The sequence below is a fragment of the Panthera pardus genome, unplaced genomic scaffold, assembly GCF_024362965.1.
Source record: "Panthera pardus isolate Hobbes unplaced genomic scaffold, ASM2436296v1 HiC_scaffold_2, whole genome shotgun sequence".
NCBI classification, from domain to species: Eukaryota; Metazoa; Chordata; class Mammalia; order Carnivora; family Felidae; genus Panthera; species Panthera pardus.
The window spans coordinates 147,038,970-147,063,018 of record NW_026526765.1 but is presented as its reverse complement, the minus strand read 5'-3'; the positions used below and the strand labels follow the sequence as shown (position 1 = coordinate 147,063,018).

The 24,049-nt window shown below is 47.0% G+C and overlaps 1 protein-coding gene across 1 annotated transcript in view; it reads left to right on the top strand.

Moving 5' to 3' along the window:
- COL23A1 (collagen type XXIII alpha 1 chain) overlaps window positions 1–24,049 on the top strand; it is a 355,860-nt gene continuing 331,811 nt past the window's right edge. The window contains exon 1 of the mRNA XM_019469645.2: window positions 1–484. Within this exon, the coding sequence (XP_019325190.2) occupies window positions 194–484 (291 nt within the window). The 5' untranslated portion in view covers window positions 1–193. The remainder of the gene's footprint in view (window positions 485–24,049) is intronic.

Below are 24,049 nucleotides of genomic sequence, written 5' to 3'. Positions count from 1 at the left end.
TGCCCAAAGTGGCCGCTGTGGAGGAGCTGGCGGCGGAGTGGGGGGCGTGCGCCGCGAGCCGCTGCTGTCCCGAGGCCGAGCCCCGCGCGCAGCCGACCTCGTGCCTCGGGCTCTCCCGCCTGCTCCCCGCGCGCGGGCCCGCACCCGCGGCTGCGCACCGCCCCCTCGGAGACCCACGCGCGACGAGCGCGCCATGAGCCCGGGCCAGAGCGCCGGCGGCGACGCGCGTAAGGGCGGCCCGGCGGGCGGCTGCGGCGGCGGGGGGTACCCCGCGACGACGGCCGGGGCCTGGGCGGTGAGCGCGCTGTGCCTGCTGCTCTCTGTGGGCTCGGCGGCCGCCTGCCTGCTGCTGGGCGCCCAGGCGGCCGCGCTGCAGGGCCGGGTGGCGGCGCTCGAGGAGGAGCGGGATCTGCTGCGGCGCGGGGGGCCGCCGGGCGACCTGGCTGCCTGGGCCGAGCCGCACCTGGAGCGCCTGCTGCACGAGGTGAGGGGCGCTGGGCGCGCGTGCGGCAGGGGAGCGTTTGTGCGCCCGGGGCAAGGGCACCGCGGCCGTCTCTCCCGGAGGAGGGGTCGCCTGCCCTGCGTGCGTGAGTCCCTCCGGGCGGCCTGCGCGGCTGGCTGGGGGTGCCGGTCCCCTAGGGGGTCCTGCCGCCTCCGCTCCGGCCGCAGGGTCACGTTGCAGGGCGCAGCGGCCGCAGGAAACGCGAGCCAGACGGGCTGTTTCGGGAGCGAGTAGTGCGGAGGGAGAGAGAGGAAAGACCACGGGCTTAGAAATCGTGACAGACCTGGGGGGGGGGGGGGGGCGAGTGTCCACGGGGGGTGTGCGCTCAGACCCGTCGCTTCCCGCCGGAGGTGAGCGCCTGGCTCCTCCTCTGTGCCGGGCTAATGACCAGGCTCGTGTGGGAAGTGCCTGGTGGGTGACTCGTCTCCGGTGGCGGCCACTGTCCCGATGCTGCTATACTCGGAGAAGTGGCGGCCCCGGTGGAAGCCTTAGACGGACCCGAGGGCCAGGGCCCTTGGAGGGTTCCGGTCAGCCGGATCTTCCCTGTACACCTTCTCCCAGAAAGGTTTGTTTCCGAGCAGCTCCATTCTGGAGATGCTGTGTTCTGGGGCTCTTAAATGCGTACTCAGTGCCCCGGAAACCTGAGGCGACAGCCGCCTCGGCTTGGTAGGATGAGGGGAATTAAACACCCGGTTTCTGCTTTTAAGCGATGCCACCTGGGGAATGCAGCTACATCCTGAGTTTCCATGCCCTTGTTGGAAGTGTCGAATGAGACTCTGCGACACTTCTATGAAGGTTGCTGCTGTGGCCTCAACACCCTCATCCTTCTTGTGCATCAAAATCTCCACGTTCTGTGCACCAGTGCCCGACCCTGGTAGAACTGAAGACAGGCAGGTGGGCTGGCCAGGGGTCTCCCGGATGAGCTCACCTCCGTGGCCTGAGCCACCCTCTTCCTCCTGGGAGAGGTGGATCCCAAGTCTAGTGCCCAGAGGGGCATCCTTCACTGTGTCCTGAAAATCCCCAGTGTTTCAAGGTAGGGGAGAGGGAGGCCAGGCCTGCTGCTACCAATTCCTCCTAAACCGTGCTGGCTGTGATCTTCATTAATGCATTGAGCTGCGTGTCCTTTGAGGAGTTCCTTTGGAATCTTTTGGGGAATGGGAGAAGGCTGGACCACACCTTCTAGTCCACCCTACCTGTTTCTTAAGCCCTTTCCATTGAAGCCAGCCTTCCGTCTCCTCCAGCATGGTTTTGGGCAGAACTGCTGCTTCATGAATTGATTTCCTATTATTGCCTTGAACGTGCCCACAGACTTCGGAACTGGCAACTGGTGGTGAAGGTTTCATAATTACAGCCCATTATCTTTTGGCAAATCCCTAGAGACCGGGGTGTTGAATTGATTGATGGAGGGCCAGTAAAATTTCTATCTGTAAGTGCAGTAACTGGAGCTGTTCTCTCCCCTAGGAGGCCCCTCTTAGGGAAAATAAACTGGGAGGCCTGATTGAGTAAATCAGAAATCCTGGTACACGCAGCTTATAAATTTGTGTCCATGTTAATGGCAATGGGGACAGGGCAGATGTCCTGACAAAGCAACCCCAGCTGAAAAGTGTGGATTCGCAAATCCTAAACTCTGAGGATTAAGGATCTGAGGGGACAGAAGGCAGTGGCTTCATCCCGCTCCCTCCAGTGGCACTGATTTTACCTGGGTGGGACTGTAGTGCTTGGGCTAGTAGTTACTGGGCAGAACTTTATCTCTCTTGGTCTCTGTCTCTCTCAGTCTCTCTGCTCTTGATTTAGGAAGGCAAAGGGAATATTTCACATCCTGGGATTTGCACTTGAAGTTGGCCATACCGTTCAGCAGGCTGGCGTTAGCACAGGATGTATGTGAACATATGCTTGGTTTGGTTAGGTTTGAGTTAAAGTGCATGTGCTTGGAGCACAGACTGGCTGGTGGACTGTCAGAGATGCCATGGCATGAATGCACTTGGAGTTGGGCTTCTGGCTGTTTGGGGGTCCCCTGTGGGAGGGCATCTCTTTCCTAGGATATCCGTCTGTTCCTGCCAAAAGCCATTCTTCTCACAAATGTCACCAGCTGGGAAATGTCCACAGCCTGGTGGGCAACACCTACACCCCCTCGCTGAGATGAGGGAGGCACATAATGAACAGTTGGTAATTGGCTTTAAATAGATGTGGGGGCACCTGGGTGGCTCAGTCGGTTAAGCATCCGACTTCAGCTCAGGTCATGATCTCACGGTCCGTGGGTTCGAGTCCCGCGTCAGGCTCTGTGCTGACAGCTCAGAGCCTGGAGCCTGCTTCAGATTCTGTGTCTCCCTCTCTCTCTGCCCCTCCCCCCACTCACGCTCTATCTCTCTCTCAAAAATAAACATAAATGAATAAGTAGATGTGAAGATACTTTTTGGAACCGTTAGATATGAAGGACAAAGAAATATTGAACTGCAAATCTCTTAAGGAAAGAGCGTTTGGACTTGAACGTGGTTTTTGGTTCTGGTTTGTTTTCAGTGAAGCCTGTGCTGAAGTCAGTATGTATGCGAGGGTGCCTGCAGCTCATCCTTTATCAACAAGCTTGTTTTCAGAGTTTCGGAGGCAGAAACCACATCCAAACCGAGGAAGAGGAATCCTTGCCAACCACACACAACTTTAATGTCAGGGAAAAATATTTAAAAATAAGCCAACAAAAGCCACTGTTAATATGCGCCCCGATGTCTTTGTTCCCTTGGGAACAGAGCTGTGACATAACTTTGTTGGGACTGGCTGATGTGCCTGATAATGTAGATGCAGAAGCTGCAAAAAAGGGAATATTCATGTTAACATGGGATTATTAAAGAGCCTTCCCATGGTACAAAATGAAAGAAATGGTTTTCAGAACATAAAAGTCATTAACGATAGTATCTTCATTATGACCCAAAGATATTCAATGGAAAACAAGCATCTGATATTATGCTATTAAATGTGCCTTAAATGGGCTGTCTAAGTCACCCATCTCCCATTGGTTACACCTATAATTACAGCATTACAACAGCCTGAATTTTAGAGTAAATAAAATAGCTTTCATACTACAGTAACAAATCTAATGGAAGGATTAAAGAAATATTTAGTTGTATTCAGAGGAGACCATTTCCAGCTTACAATGGATTTATTGTTGGCTCCCGGTCCTCCATTGTCCAGACCAATCAGTTTGAAAACAAGAAAAACCCAGAGACTCTGGGTAAAATTCAATTTCCTTTCCTACCATCAACGACTATACGGATTGGTTAAATTACCGTAAAACCCAGAATCACATGTAGCTTTTTCGGCCTCTGCGGCAGCCTGTCACTTTGTCGGGACCGCTCTGTGGGGCACACTTGAATAAAGATCCAGTTTTTTAATCCCCTAGCACAACAGGAGATGAAGAGTCCCATCATAGCTACGTTTGTTTCCTTGACATTTCCTGGCTCTCAAACTCAAAAATTTCTTTCCAGTGACTTCCTGGCAGGCTCACTTTCTCTATTCATTCTTTTTCTTTCTGGTGGAGGTGGGGGAACAATTTGGGAGAACTTTATAAAACAGCAACGTGCTTAGAGCGAGCCAACTGTCGGGGGCATTTCTTTCGCAAACATATTTTGGAAATGTTTGAATCCGACCTCGACGTTCTGGTTTTGAAGATTTGCGGCACAGCTCCTGAAGTTGGGCAGTCTGTAAACTGAATGATACCAGCAGGCAGAGAAGAGTTTCAGTCGTGCCATTTTACTAGCTGTGTCCTCTAACCTCTGCATCTTCCTGGGTGGCCACTCCCTCTTTTCTTTTTTAAACTTTTTTTAACGTTTAGTTTTGAGAGAGAGAGGGAGACAGAATCCAAAGCAGGTTTCAGGCTCTGAGCTGTCAGCACAGAGTCTGATGCAGGGCTTGAACTCACGAACCATGAGATCATGACCTGCGCCCAAGTCACACACTTAACCGACTGAGCCACCTAGGCGCCCCTCAGCTCCCTCGTTTCTAAGGGTCACAACAACCTCTGTATTGACAAGCAAATAATAGAGAGGAAAGTGTTAGTCCGTAAGTGTGCTTCTTGATGGTAACAGAATATTTGAGGGTGGTCGCTTAAAAAACTCGGTCATTGGATTACCTTGCATAACCAGAGATGCCCAGAAGTTAGTTCCCGAGTTAGTTCGATGACTTGGCCACCAGTTGGGGCCAGGTCAGTGTTTGCCATTCATTGTCTTGGCTTTTCCTCATGGTGTCAAGATGGCTGCTGCAGCTCCAACCATATGTCTTCACACAACAGTAACCAAGGTAGAAGAGAAGGGAGCAGGAAAAAGAGTCATCTTCTCAGTAGGCTTTCTCTTTTGAGTCAGAGCAGGGAAGCTCCCAGTACCTCTCAGAAGACTTCCAGTGTGGCCACCAACCAGAGCCAAGGCCCATGACTGCCATCATCCTTTTACTGGCAAGGGTAATGGGGTTGCCACAGGAGTGGCCAATCTTTTTTTTTTTTTTTTTTTTTTTTTAAGTTTATTTGAGAGAGCCTGTTGGCAGGGGCAGAGAGAAACAATCCCAAGCAGGCTCAGCACCATCAGCCCAGAGCCTGATGTGGGGCTCGAACTCATGAATGAGATCATGATTTGAGCCGAAATCAAGAGTCAGACGCTTAAACGACTGAGCCTCCCAGGCACCTCAGCTTCGGCCAATCTTGATTTCTCCCCGGGCACAGGCTGGGCACATTGCCACTATTAGAGAATTGTGGTTTTGTTAGGAAGGAAGACAGGGAATGTTTTGGGGAGCAACCAACAGTGTCAGGTGGGTGCTGTAGAATGTTACCCCAGAGGAGGGTTTGGGTGAGGGGCAACGGTCCTCCACTGGCCTACCAGTTTTCATAACCATACCTGCTTTGGGAACACTCCACAGCCACAAAATTTCAGTTTCCCTCAGTCTCCAGCTCTGCCTCCAGCCATAGTCAAAGTCAAGGTTGGCGTGTTCATGAATTCTCTCTGGCACAACCCCATTCTTTGGCGTTTATGGTCTTTAACCCTTCGGTGGATGCCATTTTGGCCCCAGAGTGACTGGCTGGGGTGGCCTCCATGCTGGGAAGGCATTTTCAGTCTCTGCTTCCCAACTTTTCCTGCATCACAGCTTACACAGGGGAGAGGATACCTCTGTCACCATGCAGTAGATGGAAGAGGTTGTTCCGAGGACAGGGAGATCAGTACACCCCAAATTGTGTATGGAGCCCTGTATCCATTAGATGTGCCCCAACAGCTCTCCTCTTTGTCCTCCCTTACCCCACTGCCATGGGTCTCCTTGGCTTTTCTCAGCAGCCATATGTCACCGTGGCCCCCAAATTCCCTTCCAGAGTGTGTGCCATTATATCCGTGGTCCCCAGGGCAGGATGGCCCTTTTACCCTCACCAAGCATCATCCTCATCCAGCCTTTCTACATGTCTTTGGATTCTTGCCCCTTCACATGGCAGTGTGACACGACCCTGCCTCCAACTGGCTTAAGTTAAAAAGGGGATTTATCAGCTAGGAGGTTGCCACAGCCTTGTCTGGCACTGTGTGCCATGGTGGCTTTGTGGGCCTCAGTTTGGGAGAGGAAAGGCTCTGGATGAGGAGTCAGAAGGCCACTGTCTCAGACTGTTCTAGCTGCCATAACAAAATACCGTGGACTGAGTGGCTTAAAAACAAACATTTCTTTCTCACAGTTCTGGAGGCTGGAAGTGCAAGATCAAGGCCCTGGAAGATCCAGTGTCTGGTGGGGGCCCTTGTTTCCTCGTTCACAGGTGGCTGTCTTCACTGTGTCTTCACACAGCAGAAGGGACAAGGGAGCTCTCTGAGCTCTCTCTCTCTCTCTCTCTTTTTTTTTTTTTTTTAACATTTATTTATTTATTTATTGAGAGAGAGGGGGAGTGGGTAGGGGCAGAGGAAAAGGAGGAGAGAGAGAATCCCAAGCTGACAGCACAGAGCCTGACACCGGGCTTGAACTCACAAATCCATGAGATCATGACCTGAGCCAAGATCAAGAGTTGGATGCTCAACTGACTGAGCTACCCAGACACCCCTGAGGTCCCTTTAATAAGGGCACTAAGTCCTAATCATGTCCCAAAGGCCCCACTTCCTAATACCATCACATTGGGGATTAGGTTTCAACACGAGATAGGGGGTGAAATCTGGGCACCCCATCCCCTGTCTGTCACCTCCAGGGCTGCATGGGGCTTTGATATAATCCTATACCTTCAGAGTAGCTTTCTCCTTCACCAGCTTTCTACACATTTCTCCCTTCTCCCTGATTAATTCTAACTCCCACCATGAGTCATTGATAGGTGTTGCTGGGAAATAGAGTTCTTTCAAACCTGCTCTTTGCAGGGCAGGTGTAGACCTTTTTGTCTTTGCCCCTTGGCTCTCCAACTCCCATGGCTGCTGAATTGTGGCCACTTCCTTATATAGGATGTTATACCCATTGTAGAGAAACAGCTTGCCAACTTGGCTACCCTTCCTTTTCCTCCTTTTCTTAAAAAATAAATAAATAAAATAACCAAAGAGTATGTTGATTTAACATGATCAATGTTACTGATAATCCCACCACCTTGAAACAAGAACTATTTAACTTTTTGCATAATCCTTATCCTGGGACAGATTTACACCTACCCAATGCTAACCACAGAGTGTGTCCCATTTGTACATTGCTTGTATATATTTCAGTCTTGTATCAACATTTTTCCAGGTGGGCCCCCGGGGTGGCTCCGTCGGTTAAGCATCCGACTCTTGGTTTCGGTTCAGGTCATGATCTCCCGGTTTCATGGGTTTGAGCCCTATGTTGGGCTCTAGTGCTGACAGTGCAGAGGCTGCTTGGGATTCTCTCTCTCTCTCTCTCTCTCTCTCTCTCTCTCTCTCTCTCCTCTCTGCCCCTCCCCCACCCTTGCTGTCTCTGTCTCCCAAAAAACAAACAAAAACTTCAAAAACATTTTTCTAGGTGCTGCACAATTGTTATGGTCATGTTTCACAACTGCATCTGATCCTGTCAATGGAATCTGCATATTTCTTTTTTTTAATATATATTTTTTTCATTTTAATGTTTATCTATTTTTGAGAGAAAGAGAGCACAAGTGGGGAAGGGGCAGAGAGAGAGGGAGACAAAGAAGCGGAAGCAGGCTCCAGGCTCTGAGCTGTCAGCACAGAGCCTGATGTGGGGCTCGAACTCACCAACCGTGAGATCACGACCTGAGTCAAAGTCAGACGCCCAACTGACTGAGCCATCCAGGCACCCCTTTGTTTTCATTTTGGAGAGAGAGTATGAGTGGGGAAGAGGGGCAGAGGGAGACAGAATCTCAAGCAGGCTGCATGCTCAGCGCACAGCCTAACGTGGGGCTCTATCACATGAACCATGAGATGATGACCTGAGCTGAAATGGAGAGTCCCCCGCTCAACACACTGACCCCCCCAGGCGCCCCAGAATCTGCATCTTTCTATCAACACAGAGAATTGAGGCCTCCCCCACATTTTTGTTGGCACAGAATACAGTGTAGCCAGTGGTTTCATGGGGCAAGTTTCTTACTTGTGTTATTCTTTAGGGTGTAAGTAACTGCCTAAGGAAGAACATCTTTAGGGCTTTGCTTTTTGTTTTGATTTTAGATTATCCAAATTTGTCCAGGCAATCCACATTTATCCTCCTGTGGTATTCCAAACCTGTACCCTTGTGAAGTCATGTTTCAAGTTTTATGATGGGCAAAGTGGATTCAATCTATCGTTTGGTTGAAAGAAACATTTTTTTTGTTTGTTTTAAATGGGCTTCATGCCTAGCAGAGAGCCGAATTCGGGGCTTGAACTCAGCACCCTGAGATCAACACCTGAGCTGAGATCAAGAGCTGGACACTTGGGGCGCCTGGGTGGCGCAGTCGGTTAAGCGTCCGACTTCAGCCAGGTCACGATCTCGCGGTCCGTGGGTTCGAGCCCCGCGTCAGGCTCTGGGCTGATGGCTCGGAGCCTGGAGCCTGTTTCCGATTCTGTGTCTCCCTCTCTCTCTGCCCCTCCCCCGTTCATGCTCTGTCTCTCTCTGTCCCAAAAATAAATAAAAAACGTTGAAAAAAAATTTTAAAAAAAAAGAGCTGGACACTTGATTGAGTGAGCCACCTGGGCGCCCCGGTTGAATTTTTAAATTTTCGGTTGGATTTGTTGTTGTTGAAAGCAAAGGGCAATTTTGAAAACTGAAGATTTCATCTGATAATTAGGCTCATTTTTTTGGTTTGGTGCAGACCCCTTTCTTGAGCAGCATTTAGCCGAGCCAGGTACTGCGCTCAGTCTGCGTGAGTTCTTTCTAATTCTGTGAACAAATGTAATTCGGTTTGGGGAGTGCTGTCTGGAGGCCACACACGACCTTCAGCTCCTTCCCCGTTCGATTTTCTCCATGTGGAGGATCAGGATTAATCTTTAATTGTTGACACAGGCACTCAGAAAACATCCCTTCAGCATGTCCGGAAACATATTTCAGGACTAAGCACGAATCATTGGGAGAAAAAAAAATAGGTTTGCAGATGTAGTTTTAAAGAAAGACCCGTCAGGGTGCTCCTAGAGGCTCTAGGGGAAATGACCGAGTGCCTCTCTTGTGGATAGCCTGGGCAGAAGTGTTCACATGTACGTCCTCACGGTTTTTCTTTTTTTTTAAATTAATTTATTTATTTTGAGAGACAGAAAGAGCTTGAGAGCAAGGGAGGGGCAGAGAGAGAGGGAGAGAGAGAGAGAATCCCCAGCAGGCCCCACATGTCAGCACAGAGCCGGGTGCAGGGCTCCACGCACAACAGTGACATCGTGACCTGAGCTAAGGTCAAGAGTCAGATGCTTAACGACTGAGCCACCCAGGAGCCCCGCCCTTACAACATTTGTTAACAGTCCCATCTCAGTCCCCACCCCCCTGTCAGGGGGGCACTTCACCCCTTCCAGAAGGGGTAGCGACTGGCCTCAGGTGGCAGCGTTTGTCTGAACCCAAGTCCTGGGTCCTTTCCGCAGCCTCATGGCAAACTCTGTGGCAGCACTAATTGAGTTTGGTTCAGTAGCAACTTTTTCTGCCAGTGTAGACATCCTCCATACGTGACCTATTTGTAGGGTGGGGGGGAAGACTTTCACTTTAGGTAGACCCGGGTTGTATCCCCGCTCTGCCATTTCCCAGCTGTGTTACTTACAGGTAAATGACTGGTTTTCTAAACCTCTGTTTGCCCGTCTATTAAACAGGGGATTATAATATTTGCCTCACAAGGTTTCCGTGGGGATTAAATGAGCTGATATAATCCAAAGTGTTCCAGACGTCATATACATCCTGAAACTGGCTGTTCTTATTAGAAGGCTTTCTGTGGCTGAATCCAGAAGGAGTGTGTATGTCTGTTTGCTAATTGAAGAGGAGGTCCCATGGTCCTTTTAATTAACGCTGAGATCCCACCATCCGAGGGAGGCCAGACAGAAGTGAAAAAGGTATTAACTTACATCAGTCTCTCAGTCAATGATGGGAAATGGCTTCGTTCCTGAAGGAAAGCAAGGACTGAATTGGCTTCATAATTCCCACTTTTTTTTTCCTTCCAGTTTCTCATTTAAGCAGAATGAGATTTTTTCATTTAAACAAAAAAATTTCCCATTTGATGACCAAAATCAAAACGTAATTATTCATGAAAATTAGTATATGGATTTTTCATTGCAGAAGGGCCCCAAACACCTAATAAATTCGTTTTAAATAATGAGTCTGTTCATGTGGTTGTGCAATATGGCACGAACACCCCCAAATGCTCATGATTAACCTGATGGATTAGAGGCCCCACACACATCTGCTTTAAGTCACATTGGTAAATGAGAAAATCTTTAGTTTTTTTTTTTTTTTTTTTTTTTTTTGATGTAGCCACAAAATCGGGAAGGAAGGGAAGTGCTTTCAAATGGGTAATTTCAGCTTCTAAAACTGACTATGCCTCCAACTTTGAGTTGTGAAACAAGTCATAAAACAATTATAGTGATTTCTGGGGGTTTTAGAGGACAGTTTAAATAAAACCTCCTCTGCTTCGGGCCTCCCAGTAGGGCCATCACACAAAACGCGCAGTCTGTCCATTCATTTCACGGTCCTTTCTGTGGGATGGCGATGGCCATCCATGGCGTCTCCTTTTCAGCCGCGTGGTGTAGCGTAGTCCAGCAAAGGGCAAGTTCACCTGGCAATTGGGCTGGAGCATGTGGACTATGAGGGCAAGCCACTGTGAGGGCTGGAGGGCACAAGGGTGTACACACGCACATGAAAGCAAGGGTGCACGCATGTGAGTGTGCACACACGTGAGTGCCTGCCTTTGCGTGCATACATGTCTGTGCACACATGCATGTGTGTATGTGAACGCTTATGTGTGCATACACATGGGTGTGCATGTGCACATATGCACCACAGAGGTTGTTCCACTCAGGTCCTCCTGAAAGCCCCTTTAACTGGACCCTCACAGCTCAAGCCGTGGGCTCCAGAGTTGTGAGATCTGGGTCTGAGTCTGGAGATGCCTGTAAACTGGCTGCAGTTGGGACACCTGGGTGGCTCAGTCAGTTGAGCATCTGACTTTGGCCCAGGTCATGATCTCATGGTTCACATGTTCGAGTCCCACATCAGGCTTTGTGCTGACAGCTCAGAGCCTGGAACCTGCTTCTGATTCTGTGTCTCCCTCTCTCTCTGCCCCTCCCCAGCTCACACTCTGTCTCTCTCTCAAAAATAAATAAAAACATGTAAAAAAATTAAAAAATAAAATCAACTGACTGCAGTGCCTTGGAGACCAATGAGTTGGCTTTTCCAAACCTCCACTTCCTCCTCTGGAAAAAGGGTGACAGGGGTGTCTGGATAGCTTAGTAGGTAAGCGTCCGACTTGGTCTCAGATCTCATGATCTCATGACTTCATGATTTCACGGTTTGTGAGTTCAAGCCCTGCATGGGGTTCACTGCTGTCAGCACAGAGCCCATGTCAGATCCTCTGTCTTCCTCTCTCTCTGCCCCTCTCCGGCTCGCACGTTTGTGCTGTCTTTCTCTCTTTTTCAAAAATAAGTAAACTTAAAAAAATTTTTATAAAAGGAAAAGGGGGACAGTGTCTGCTTCACTCTTTCCCTGAGGATGACATGATACTTCCTACGACAATGAGTGAGAAGTCACGTCACCCCCTACCCACACCCTGCCTTGCTTATCCTGATGGTGGGTGGCTGCCAGGACTGTTCATTAACATCCAGTCCCAGGGCCCTTCCTGGGGATGGTTCCTCCTCCTCCTTGTGCCTGTCGTGAGGCTCACACCTAGGCCTGGCTTCCAGGGAACAAGCTGGAAGAAGATGCCTCTACCCAGCTGGCTGGTCCTGTGATCATTTCTTCATGGGCCTTCTTCTGTCTCCTTCCTTTAGCACCTGGCCCTTCTGGAAATGCTTTGTCTCTCTGGGTCCTGTTCCTCTGTGCCTCGGGCAGGCCTGGCCACTCCTCATTCTTCTTGTCCACTTCCTAGATATTCTCAGTGGAGTTCGGTTCTTTCCCCATCAACCCTCAATGCCTCCTATGGCCTGTGGGCCCATGAGGAGAAAGCACCTCACTCAGCTCTGCAGTCAGGCCTCCATGTCCTTTGAGCCTCCCCTTGCTCCAAGATGCCTCCTTGCTCATCCATCCCCATAGGCGGCAGGTGGGGTGGGGTGGGCTTTCGGGGAGACCCCATCTGTCTTTGTCTGCTCAGGCTGCCTTTACAAAGTACCCCAGTCAAGGGGGGTGTAAACCACGGAGATTTATTTCCTCACAGTTCTGGAGTCTGGAAGTCAGAGGTCAAGGTGTTGGCTGGATTGGCTTCCCCTGATGCCTCTCCTTGGCTTACAGATGGATGTGCCCTTGCTGTGTCCTCACACGGTCTCCCCTCTATGTGTCAGTGTCCTAATCTCCTCTTCTATTAAGGATGTCAGTCACATTGGATTAGGGCCCACCTTAGTGACCTTCTTTTGACTTAATCACCTCTTTAAGGTTTATTTATTTTGAGAGAGAGAGAGGGAGAGGGAGAGCATGAGTGGAGGAGGGGCAGAGAGAGAGAGGGAGAGAGAATCCCAAGCAGCCTCTTGCACTGTCAGTGAATTGTGAGATCATAACCTGAGCCGGAATTAAGAGTGGGAAGCTTAACTGACTGAGCCACCAGGCACCCCTTAATCACCTCTTTAAACATTGTGTCTCCAAATACAGTCACATTCTGAGCTATTAAGGTTAGGACCTCAACATATGGACTCTGGAAAGACACAAGGCAGCCCAAGACACTGTCTAATCAGATGACACGCCAGGGTAAACTGTAGGCATTCCCTGTGGACAAGACCAAGAGGTCAGGGTCAGCAAAAGCAGGTGACCCCAGTGTGGGGATTGTGGCAGGGCCTGGCTCGGTGACCTGGGGTCACTGGAGAAGACCTGCCATTGTGTGGGAAGGCTTGGAGGCTCTGCCCAGGGACAGCCCGAGGACTCTCCTCAGTCTGTCAAAACCTGTGGTGGAGACCGTCCACTCTCTACCCAGGGCCACTGATGGGATTTTGTTCTGTCAGCCCAGTATGGTGAACCGTGTGGTGAACCGTAGCAGATTCTGACAGGATAAGATGTAGGTCTTTGAAAAATCATAAATGGAGGGGCAAGGGGGCATGACTGGGTGGCTCAGTCAGTTGAGCATTGATTTTGGCTCAGGTCATGCTCTCATGGTTTGAGAGTTCAAGCCCTGCATTGGGCTGTCTTCTGTCAGTACGGAGCTGGCTTCGGATCCTCTGTTTCCCTCTTTCACTTCCCCATTCACTCTCTCTTTCTCTCTCTCAAAAATAAACATTAAAAAAAAAGAAAAGAAAAATCATAAAGGGGAACACAAATGAAGATCTCTGAAGAATTGCATCTTGCTTACAGACTAAACCTTTCGAAGCACACTAACGTGTTTCAGGGCTCAGGAGTGACCCCTATGGAAATGTGTGCCTACGCAGTTTGGAGGTCACTCAGTGTGCCAGTGGGAGTCACTGAGTAAACCCCACGTTCCTTAGGAAAACATTTCTGAGCTCCTGCCGAATGCCTGGGTTGGACTGGGTGCTCTCACTGGCTCTTCACTTGACTCTGCTGGGGGTTTGCCTGGCACCGACCGGGGTGGACCGTGCAGCCCAGTGGGGTGAAGTGATGCCCTTTGACCCCGGGGCCCCTGCTCTACCATCCCATGGGAGCCACGACTGTGGGAACCGGGGCCCAGGTGTTTTGTAGTTTAGTTTGTTTTTTGGGTCTATTTGACACATAATGAACTCCAAATATTTTAAAGTTACAGTTTGATAATTTGTGACGTATGTGTGCATATGTGAAACTATCTCTTCAGTCAAGATAGTGAACATATCCATCACCCTCAAAGCTTCCTCTGCCCCCTTGACTTCTGTCCCTTCCCACCTGCCACTCAGGTATTGCTGATTTCTCTTGTTATTGATTAGTCTTTTTTTTGTTTTTTTTTTATTTTTATATGAATAGAATTATACAATATTTGCTCTTTGGTTGTGTGTGGGTGTATTTGGTTTCCTGCAATCAGTATAATTATTGAGAGATTCATTGATAGTTTTGCATGTATTATCATTTCATTCTTTTCATTACCAAGTGTTATTTCATTATATAGATAAACCATAATTTGTTTATCCACTCACCTGTTAATGGATATTTGGGTTTGTTCCTCGTTTGGAGCTATTACAAATAAAGCTGCTTTATTAACATTTGTGTACAAGTCTTTGTATGGACATGCTCTTTCATGTCTCTTGGGTGTAAGTACCTTGGAATGAAGTAGTTGATCATCTGATAGGTGTAGGATTAACTTTTTTTTTTTTTTTAAGTTTGTGTATTTTGAGGTGGGGAGGGGCAGAGAGAGAGAGAGGGAGGGAGAGAATATCAAGCAGACTCTGCGGTTTCAGTGCAGACCCTGAGGCAGGGCTCAATCCCAGGAACTGTGAGATCATGACCTGAGCTGAAATCGAGAGTTGGACGCTCAACAGAGTGAACCACGCAGGCACCCTATGAGATTAACTTTTCAAGAAGCTGCCCAACTCTTGTTGAAAGCCATTGTATCATTTTATATTCCCACTAGCAACATAAACAGAATGTGAGTTCTGTTTATCCACATAATTTGCCCTTTTACCTCTGGCTGCTTTTGACATTTTCTCACGATCACTGGTTTAAGAAATTCAAATGTGATATGCTTTGGTGTCATTTTTTTTGTGTTTATTGTGCTTGAGTTTCACTGAGATTCTTGGATCTGTGGGTTTATAGTTTTCATCAAACTTTGAAAAATGTTGTGGCCATCATTTCTTCAAATACTTTTTTCTGTCCTACTTTTTCTGTCCCCCAATTTGGGGACTCCACTTACATGTGCATTAGGAGACCCAGAGTTCACTGATACTCTTCTTTTTTCTTCTCTTTTCTTTTCTTTTCTTCCTTTCTTTTTTAAAATTCTTTCTCTCTGTCCATTTTGGATAATTTCTCCTGCTGTCTTCAGGTTCACTAATCTTCTCTTCTTCAGTGTCTAATCTTGTCCTTAATCCCCTCTGCTCTGTTTTTCACCTCAGACATGGTAGTTTTCAACTCTAGAATTTCAGTTTAGAGATTTTGATTTCTTTGATGCCTCTGCTTAACTCTCTGAACATGTACCATATAGTTATAATTTTTGTTTTATAGTCTTTGTGGGATAATTCTAACATCTATGTCAGTTTTGGGTTCATTTCAGTTAACTAATTTTTTTCTGCCCCTTATGGGGCCTATTTTCCTGCTGGTAATTTCTTTTTCTAAAATTTGTTAAAAAAATGTTTACTTATTTTTGAGAGAGAGTGAGCACCCGCGTGTGAGCAAGCACGGGGGAGGGGCAGAGAGAGCCGGAGACACAGAATGGGAAGCAGGCTCTAAGCTCTGAGCTGTCAGCACAGAGCCTGATGTGGCGCTCAAACCCACGAGCTACGAGACCTCAGTCGAAGTCAGATGCTTAAACCGACTGAGCCACCCAGGTGTTCCCTCCTGCTGGTAATTTCTTATTGTATGCTGGACATTATGAATTTTACCTCATTGGGGGTTGAGTATTTTTGTATTTCTGTAAATTTTCATGAGCTTTGTTATGTTACAGTTATTCAGAAACAGTTGGACCCTTTGAGTCTTGTATTTAGGATATGTGAGGTGGGACCAGAGCCACGTTTAGCCTAGGGTTGATTACTCCTTATCTCTGAGGCAAAAGACCCTCCTTGGTGCTCTACTCAGTGATTTATGAGTGTGAATTAAGGGTTTACTGGTTTGGCTGGGGGAATGGGCACCCTTCCCTGCCCCATGTAAGAGTGAGTCACTGTTCCCTGCATCCTTTTGGGTGGTTCTTCTCCCTGCCACTGGTCATTGCCTCCTACACATGCTGATCAGTGCTCCATGGACATCTGCAAAGAACCTCACAGATCTCTGGTTCTCTCGGGTCCTCTGCTCTGTAGTCCCAACTGCCTGGCATTCCTGGACTTCCAGGTCCATCCTTCAACTTTGGGTAGCTGCCAGGCTTCATGTGTGATTCCCCCTTCCCTGTGCCCAGCCTGGAAACTCTCCCCAGGCAGGAAGCAAGAGCAGTTGTTCTCTGTCTGAGATCACTCTCCTTTCCTGCTTGGTATCGGTATCCTCAAAACCTCTGTTTCATGTATTTTATTTGCAGAATTTGTTGTGGTGGTTTTTGAGTTTTTGGTGGTGTTATTTTATGCAGGGGGATAAATATAGTCATTGCTCCTGTATCTTGCCTAGAAGTAGAAATCCATGATGTGGCCTTTAAATTTTTTTTCAACGTTTTTTATTTATTTCTGGGACAGAGAGAGACAGAGCATGAACGGGGGAGGGGCAGAGAGAGAGGGAGACACAGAATCGGAAACAGGCTCCAGGCTCCGAGCCATCAGCCCAGAGCCTGATGCGGGGCTCGAACTCACGGACCGCGAGATCGTGACCTGGCTGAAGTCGGACGCTTAACCGACTGCGCCACCCAGGCGCCCCCATGATGTGGCCTTTAAAATGTTTTGGAATAATTCTAGATTTATAGAAAAACATAGTTACAGGGGTGCCTGGGTGGCTAAGTCAATTGAGCATCTGACTTGGACTTGGGTTGTGAGTTCGATCCCCATTTCAGGCTCTCCGGGGTCAGCATGCAGCCTGCCTCAGATCTTCTGTCTCCCTCTTTCTGCCTACCTCCTGCTTGTGAGCTCGCTCGCTCTTTCTCTCGCTCTCTCTCTCTCTCTCTCAAAAATAAATAAACATAATAAAAGAAAAATATAGGGGTGCCTGGGTGGTTAAGCATCTGACTTAGGCTCAGGTCATGATCTCATGGTTCATGGGTTTGAGCCCCGCGTCCGGCTCTGTGCTGACAGCTCAGAGCTTGGAGCCTGATTCGGATTTTGTGTCTTCCTCTCTCTCTGTCTCTCCCCTGCTCACACTGTCTCTCTCAAAAAGAATAAACATTAATAAAAATTTTTTGAAAAAATGAAAAATGTAGTTACATATGTACATAACTGTAATACATTTGTCCAAAGTAAGAAATAAACTGTGATAACTTACTGTAGCAGGCAGAGTTCTAGGACAGCCCTCAGGATTCCCACCCCTTGTTGTACACACTTTGTATAATTCCCTCCCCAGTGATTATGATGGTATCACTCCTTTGAGTTGCCAATGAGTTGGCTGAGTTCATTACAAATCTTATCTTTGGTGGGCCTGACATAAGCAGGTGAGGCCTTAGAAGGGACTGGGTCCTTCCTGAAGTCAGAGGGATCTGAAGCATGAGAGCATGTGTGGAGGGGGCACATGTCAAGGAACTCTGAGTGGCCTCTAGATGCTGAGAGTGGCCCCTGGCTAGCAGCCAGCAAGAGAATGGGGCTTGTAGACCACAAGGAACCACATAAGTTTTAAAGGGGATCCAGAGGTCTAGAAAGAAACACCCAGCTGATGCATTGATTTCAGCCTCAAGAGACCATGAGCAGGGAAGCAAACTTGTCTGTGTTCAGACCTTTGACCACAGAAAGCATAGTAAATGTGTATTGTTTTAAGCCACGGATTTTGTGACAATTTGTTACGCAGCAATTGCAAACTAATGCAATTGCTATTAACTAAAAAGGACCAGGTCGAATTCCTTAGTAACAATATCCCACTGTTAATCTAGCAAGATTTCAACAAAGACCTCTGTGAGGACCAGCATGAAGCCATGAGTCCATTCCCACCACCTCTAATTTTTTTTAAATTTCTAATGTTTATATATTTTTCAGAGAAACAGAGAGAGAGAGAGAGAGAGCATGAGCTAGTGAGGGGCAGAGAGAGAGAGGGAGGCACAGAATCTGAAGCAGGCTCCAGGCTCCTAGCTGTCAGCCCAGAGCCTGATGCAGGGCTCAAACCCATGAAAGGTGAGATCATGACCTGAGCCGAAGTTGGACGCTCAACCGACCGAGCCACCCAGGCGCCTGCTTCACCACCTCCAATTTTTAAGATGCTTTTAATATACCTATATTATACCTTGGTTGGAGATGATTAGAATTTTGATCAATAATAGATCTGGCATATGAGAAAATATTTGGGAAATCATATATATCTGTTAAGAATGTAGTATCCAGAAAATATAAAGAACTCTTACAACTCAGCAACAAAAAGACAACCTGATTTAAAAATAGGTAAAGGGGGGTGCTCAGGTGGTTCAGTCAGTTAAGCATCTGATTCTTGGTTTCGGCTCAGATCATGATCTTGGCGGTTTGTAGGTTCGAGCCCCAAATCTGGCTCTGTGCTGACAGTGTAGAGCCTGCTTAGGATTCTCTCTCTCTCCCCGCCTTCTCTCTCTTACTCTCCCCTCCTAATGCCCCCTCTCGAAATAAATAAATAAACTAAAAAAAAATTAAAGTTGTTCACTTAATTTTATGCGATGTGAATTTCACCTCAATTTAAAAAATACATGTGATTTTGAAAATAACAAAGCTGTATCTTAGTTGGTCTTAAGTGACTTTGTGATTTATTTTTTACCCATCTTTAAAAAGTGAATGACAGACTTTTTTTCAGATCACCCTAGTTCTTCCTCTAATGTCCCATTCCTACTCCAGAATCCCATCCAAGGCACCACATTGCATTTCATTGTTATGTCTTCCTGACCTATAGCATTTTCTCAGTCTTTCCATGTTTTTCATGACCTTGACAATTTTTGGACATACTGGTCAGGTATTTTGTCGAATGGTCTTCAGTTTGGGCCACTCTTATGATTAAAGTAGGTTATGCGGGCTTGGGAAGAACAGCATCAAGGTAGATTGCCATTGTCCTGGCATCATGTCGGGTCCATGATGTCACATGACCTATCACTGGTGCCATTAACCTTGATCACTTGATTAAAGTTGTGTCTGCCAGATTTTACATTATAAAGTCACTATCTTCCTTTCTCTGCCTTTAGGAAGTGAGGAAGTCTAACCCTCACTCAAGGAGGGTGGAACTTAGCTCCACATCTCGGAGAGGGCTGTATCTACATATATTATTGGGCATTCTTCTGTAGGGAAAAGAGTTGTCTCTTCTCCCCACCTATTTATTCAGTCATTTGTATCAGTATATAACTTATGGGTTTCTAACTTATTCTTTGGGTTATAATCCAATACGGCATTATTTTTATCTTGTTGCCAAAATTATTCCAGCTTTGGCCATTTTGAGCCTTTTTGGGTAGGTTTTGTGTTTCTTTGACATACTCTTCCCTCCCTTCCTTTTTTCAAAAAGGACCTCCCTTCTTTCTGCCACTACGAGGCACTCCAGGTTCATCTTGTGTATTTCCTGCCCTGGGCCTAGAATCAGCCATATCTCCAATGAGCCCTGGTTCCTTTTCTTAGAGAATGGTATTTAGAAACCAAGATTTGGGTGCTGGGTGTGCTTGATGTTTCCAAGGTATCATTGATTATAGGTTTTCTCTGCAGACATCTATAGTATATATGTGTGAATATTCGCTCCCCTCTGTACACATACCTATGAATATTTCTGTATGTATCTTCCTGTAGGCATTAGATGTGACCTCATAGTGATGTCTCTGATTAATTCAGCACAAGATGGTTCATTCTGTCTTTCCCACTTTGTGTATTTATAACTTCTCTTTGGACAACGAGAAGCCCAGCTCTCATTACCAATAGTTTATTTACTCACTTGTTTGTTGCTAATGTCTGTAAAGTAGTTTCAAAATTGCTGACCTGTACCCCTATGAGAACCAACTTTACCTACTGGAGTACAGCATTTCCAGACAGTTCCTTTTGTGTCCAGCCTTATAGTTCTCGATCAAGATGCTATTTTGCATGTTGGTCAGCTACATGTTTTTTCCTAACACTTTCAGTGAGTTATGTCATACAGCTTTTTTTAAGTTAGTTTATTTTTGAGAGAGAGAGAGAGAGAGGGAGGGAGTGTGAGCACAAGCAGGGGAGGGGCAGAGAGAGAGAGAATCCCAAGCAGGCTCTGCGTGTTAGTTCAGAGCCTGACGTGGAGCTCAAACTCACAAACCGTGAGATGATGACCTGAACCAAAATCAAGAGTCAGACACTTAACCGACTGAGCCACCCAAGTGCTGCTGTCACACAGTTTTAACATAGTTGGATTCACTTGTCACAGCCCACATTTCATCCAGGGATTCTCTGATATCCTGGTTGATTTTTTTTTAATTGCATCCATTAAAGTTCACTCTTTGTGACGTACAGTCTTAAAGGTTTTTACAAATGTGTAGAGTCATGGGTCCAGCACCTCAGTGTCTTACAGAACAGTCTCGTTACCCAACAATCTTCTCATTGTACTTCTTCCTCACTCTCCAACCTTTGGCAACCCCAGATCTGATTTCTGTCCTTTTAGTTTTGTAAGGCCTGACTGTGGGTAGCAACTGTTTGTTTGTTGTTAGTTATGAACATTGCTTGTAAGCAGAGGTTGTCTTGCTTTGTGATTGGAGCTGGTTGCTACCAGGATTGAGATCCCATCCTGGCGCTTATATTGCCCTCTGTGGTCTCAGTTTTCTCATCTGTAAATGGGTGTAATAATAGTCCCAGCCTCATGGCGGGTATTAGCAGGGCTAGATGGGATAACAGTTGTGGGCACAGTGCCTGGTCCCCATCAAGTAATCAGTGTCCTCAGTAATAATACTTGCTATTTGTTATCTTCCTCATCATCATGCCAAGGCATGAAAAAAAAAAAAAGAATGTCAGAGGCCAGAAAATGCTGCCCTCTTGGGTTGATGGTGGTAGTGAGAATGCACGCAGGGGCTCTTCCCTGTGGGGGTGGGAGGAGGGCAGAGGATTTGTGCCTTGCACAGAGAGGGTCCTCTGTTGCGTCCTGGGAGTTCGTGTCCCAGGGAGGATGGAATCACCTGTCATTCACAAATTGTCCTCTGTGGGGAGGCCGTAGGGCTTCATTTTGGTTCTTACATACTTCCAGAATTTTTTTTTTAACTAAAAAAATGGTATTAGAACACAGGAAGGATTTCTTCTTCTTCTCCTCCTTCTCCTTCTCCATTTGTTTTTTTTTTCATTGAGATATAATTTTATTGAGATATAATTGATATATGGTATATATATAATACAGTATAAGCTTAAGGTTATATAGCACAACGACTCTTAACTTACATGGTTTGTGAAATGATTACCACCATAACTTTGGTAAACATCCATCATCTCATATAGTTACAAAAAAAAAAGTGTTTTTTCTTTGTGATGAGAACTTTTAGGATCTATTTTCTTAACAACTTTCAAATATACCATCTCCTCCATTTGTTTTTTATTTTTATTTTTTAACATTTATTTATTTTTGAGACAGAGAGAGACAGAGCATGAATGGGGTAGGGGCAGAGAGAGAGGGAGGCACAGAATCGGAAGCAGGCTCCAGGCTCTGAGCCATCAGCCCAGAGCCCGACGCGGGGCTCGAACTCATGGACCGCGAGATAGTGACCTGAGCTGAAGTCGGACGCTTAACCGACAGCCACCCAGGTGCCCCTCCTCCATTTGTTTTTGAGAGAGAGAGCGTGGGGGGTGGGGGGGAGAGAGAGAGAAAGAGGATCCAAAGTTGTCACCAAATAGCCTGATGCGGGGCTCAAAGTCACAAGCCTGGAGATCATGACCTGAGCTGAAGTTGGATGCTTAACTGACTGAGCCACCCAGGCGCCCCCACAGGAGGGGCTTCTAAAAGAAGTAAATCACCATACTCTGTACACCCAAGGGGGTTCATATTTTGGTAGCTGCTGTCACCCAGTGCCTGAATTTTCATACAGATGTAGACCTTTTATTGATGGTCTCATAAACATTTCTCCCCCTTTTTGCCACATAGTGTTCATAATGATACTAAATGAAATAGGGCAGTTTTATCAGGGGCTTCGCCACCCTTCTAAACCACTCCCACTGTTTTGGGGTGCAACTTCATGGGTATCATTCTTTGCTTCTGCTGATTTTTATTTTCTCAAGATATATCCCCTAGAGCAGGAATCCTCTGTCCAAGAGGATAGGAATGTCTCTGTGGCTTTATTTGTATCATTTTACAGAAATAAATCATTCTGTCCTTTTTTTGTATGTTAACTTATATTTCATCAAAATGCGACCGTTGGAGGCTATGACCAAACATCTGGCCAAGTGGCCCAGACTAGTGCTCCCACACGTCATTAATAAATTTATCATCTAATTGTGTAATGCTTTTCTGAGAACCATGATTTTCCTGGAGTAATTTTCTCCACAGTGCTCGCTACACCCCTCCTACCCCCCCCCCCCCCCCCCACCAGGCAACTTCAAGTTCTCCTCCTCCTTACTCTTGGAGGGAAAGGCTCCCAAAGTCTCAGGGACTTTTTTCTCAGAAACTCATCCTTTATTTACTTTAGGAGTCAGGACTTGTTTGCATATGTAAAACCAGGACCATATTGTTTGCAGATGCTAGAGGTGCTGCCAGATAATTGAATGTAAAAAAGTTGTGGCTTTTAAATCTTTTTTTTTGTTTTTTTTTTTACAAACCTGGGCACAAAGGAATATTTTCTTGAATGCAGAATGAAAAAAAAAAAACAGGGAAATAAAGATTGTGGGATTGGGTTTCTAATTCAAACATTTCACTTTGTGTTCCTGATAGTGGCATTTCAAACCCACAGAAAGTTCGGGGCCTGGAGTGGCGGTGGGGGGGGGGGGGCGGTAAGCTAGAGGGTAGCCGGTAAAACTGCAGATTCACTGTATAATCCAGAGAAACACAGGCATAAAAGGAGTTAGGATAAGTGATCAAACAAAAACTCAATCCCAGTATTTTATGACCCCACCTACTAGCATTAACAGTAAAGCGCCCCCCCCAATAGTTTCCTGTTTAGTTTTTTATTTTACGATAAGAGCAGTTCAGAAGTCATTGTGTTTCCTATCAGTATTTGATAAAGCCTCCCTCCCTTTCAGGAGAGCCGCCCAGATGTGATCGAGGGTTGTTAAAACGAATTGGCTTTTAGCTTTAAATGCTTTTGTTTAAAAAAAGGAAATTAGTATGGCTTCTAGCCTGTCTAGCAATGATAAAAACAGATGAGAGGGTCTCACACAAATTGGCTTAAACGAGAAGGCTGGATTCTTTTTCCATGTAAAATCTGAAATCTGTAATAGTATGCGAAAGTACGCTGTGGTGCGTGGGTGGGGGGTGGGGGTGGGCAGTGAGTTGAGGTCCCTCTTACGCCAGTATCCGCATCTGCAGGCGGCTTCTGAGTTCTGGTTCAGTGACAGTGGATGGTCCTTGCCTTGACTCTGCAAGCAGTAGTAGCTCAGGGCAACAAGGCCCGCCTGGCGGGGCGGGGCGGTGCTGGTGGGCTGAGGGGTGGGGGGAGGTTTGTAGGGCTCCTGATCCTGGGCTGCTCCAGCCAGAGGCAGACAGGACTTGGCTGGAGTCCCATCTCCTTTGAAAATTCCAGGCTCGGTGGGTCAGGGGCTCAAAACTAGGGATGTCATTCTTATCTCCTGGAAAGCAGTTCTTTAGAAATAACAGTTTTGGAAGGGTGCCTGGGTGGCTCAGTCAGTTGAGCATTTGACTTCACCTCAGGTCATGATCCCCCGTCTGTGGGTTCGGGCCCCACATCGGGCTCTGTGCTGACAGCTCAGAGCCTGGAGCATGCTTCCGATTTTGTGTCTCCCTCTCTCTCTGCCCTTCCCCCACTCGCGCTCTGTCTCTTTCTCTCTCAAAAAATAAATACATATTTAAAAAATACGTTTGGGGTGCCCAGCTGGCTCAGTTGGTAGGGCACAGGACTCTTGATCTTGGGGTTATGAATGAGCCCCAAGTTGGGTACAGAGATTACTTTAAAATAAAAAGTAAAAAAAAAACAACCCAGTTTTGGGGCTCCTGGGTGGTTCAGTCGGTGGAGCGTCCAACTTTGGCTCAAGATATGATCTTGACATTCGTGAGTTCAAGCCCCACATCAAGCTTGCTGCAGACAGCTAGTCAGTGCAGAGCCTGGTTCAGATCCTCTGTCCCCCCTCTCTTCCCCTCCCTTGCGCTCTCCCAAAAGTAAATAAATATTAAAAAAAATAACAGTTGTATTTGCTTGCTGTACCGTTTTCAAGGGCTTTTAAATTT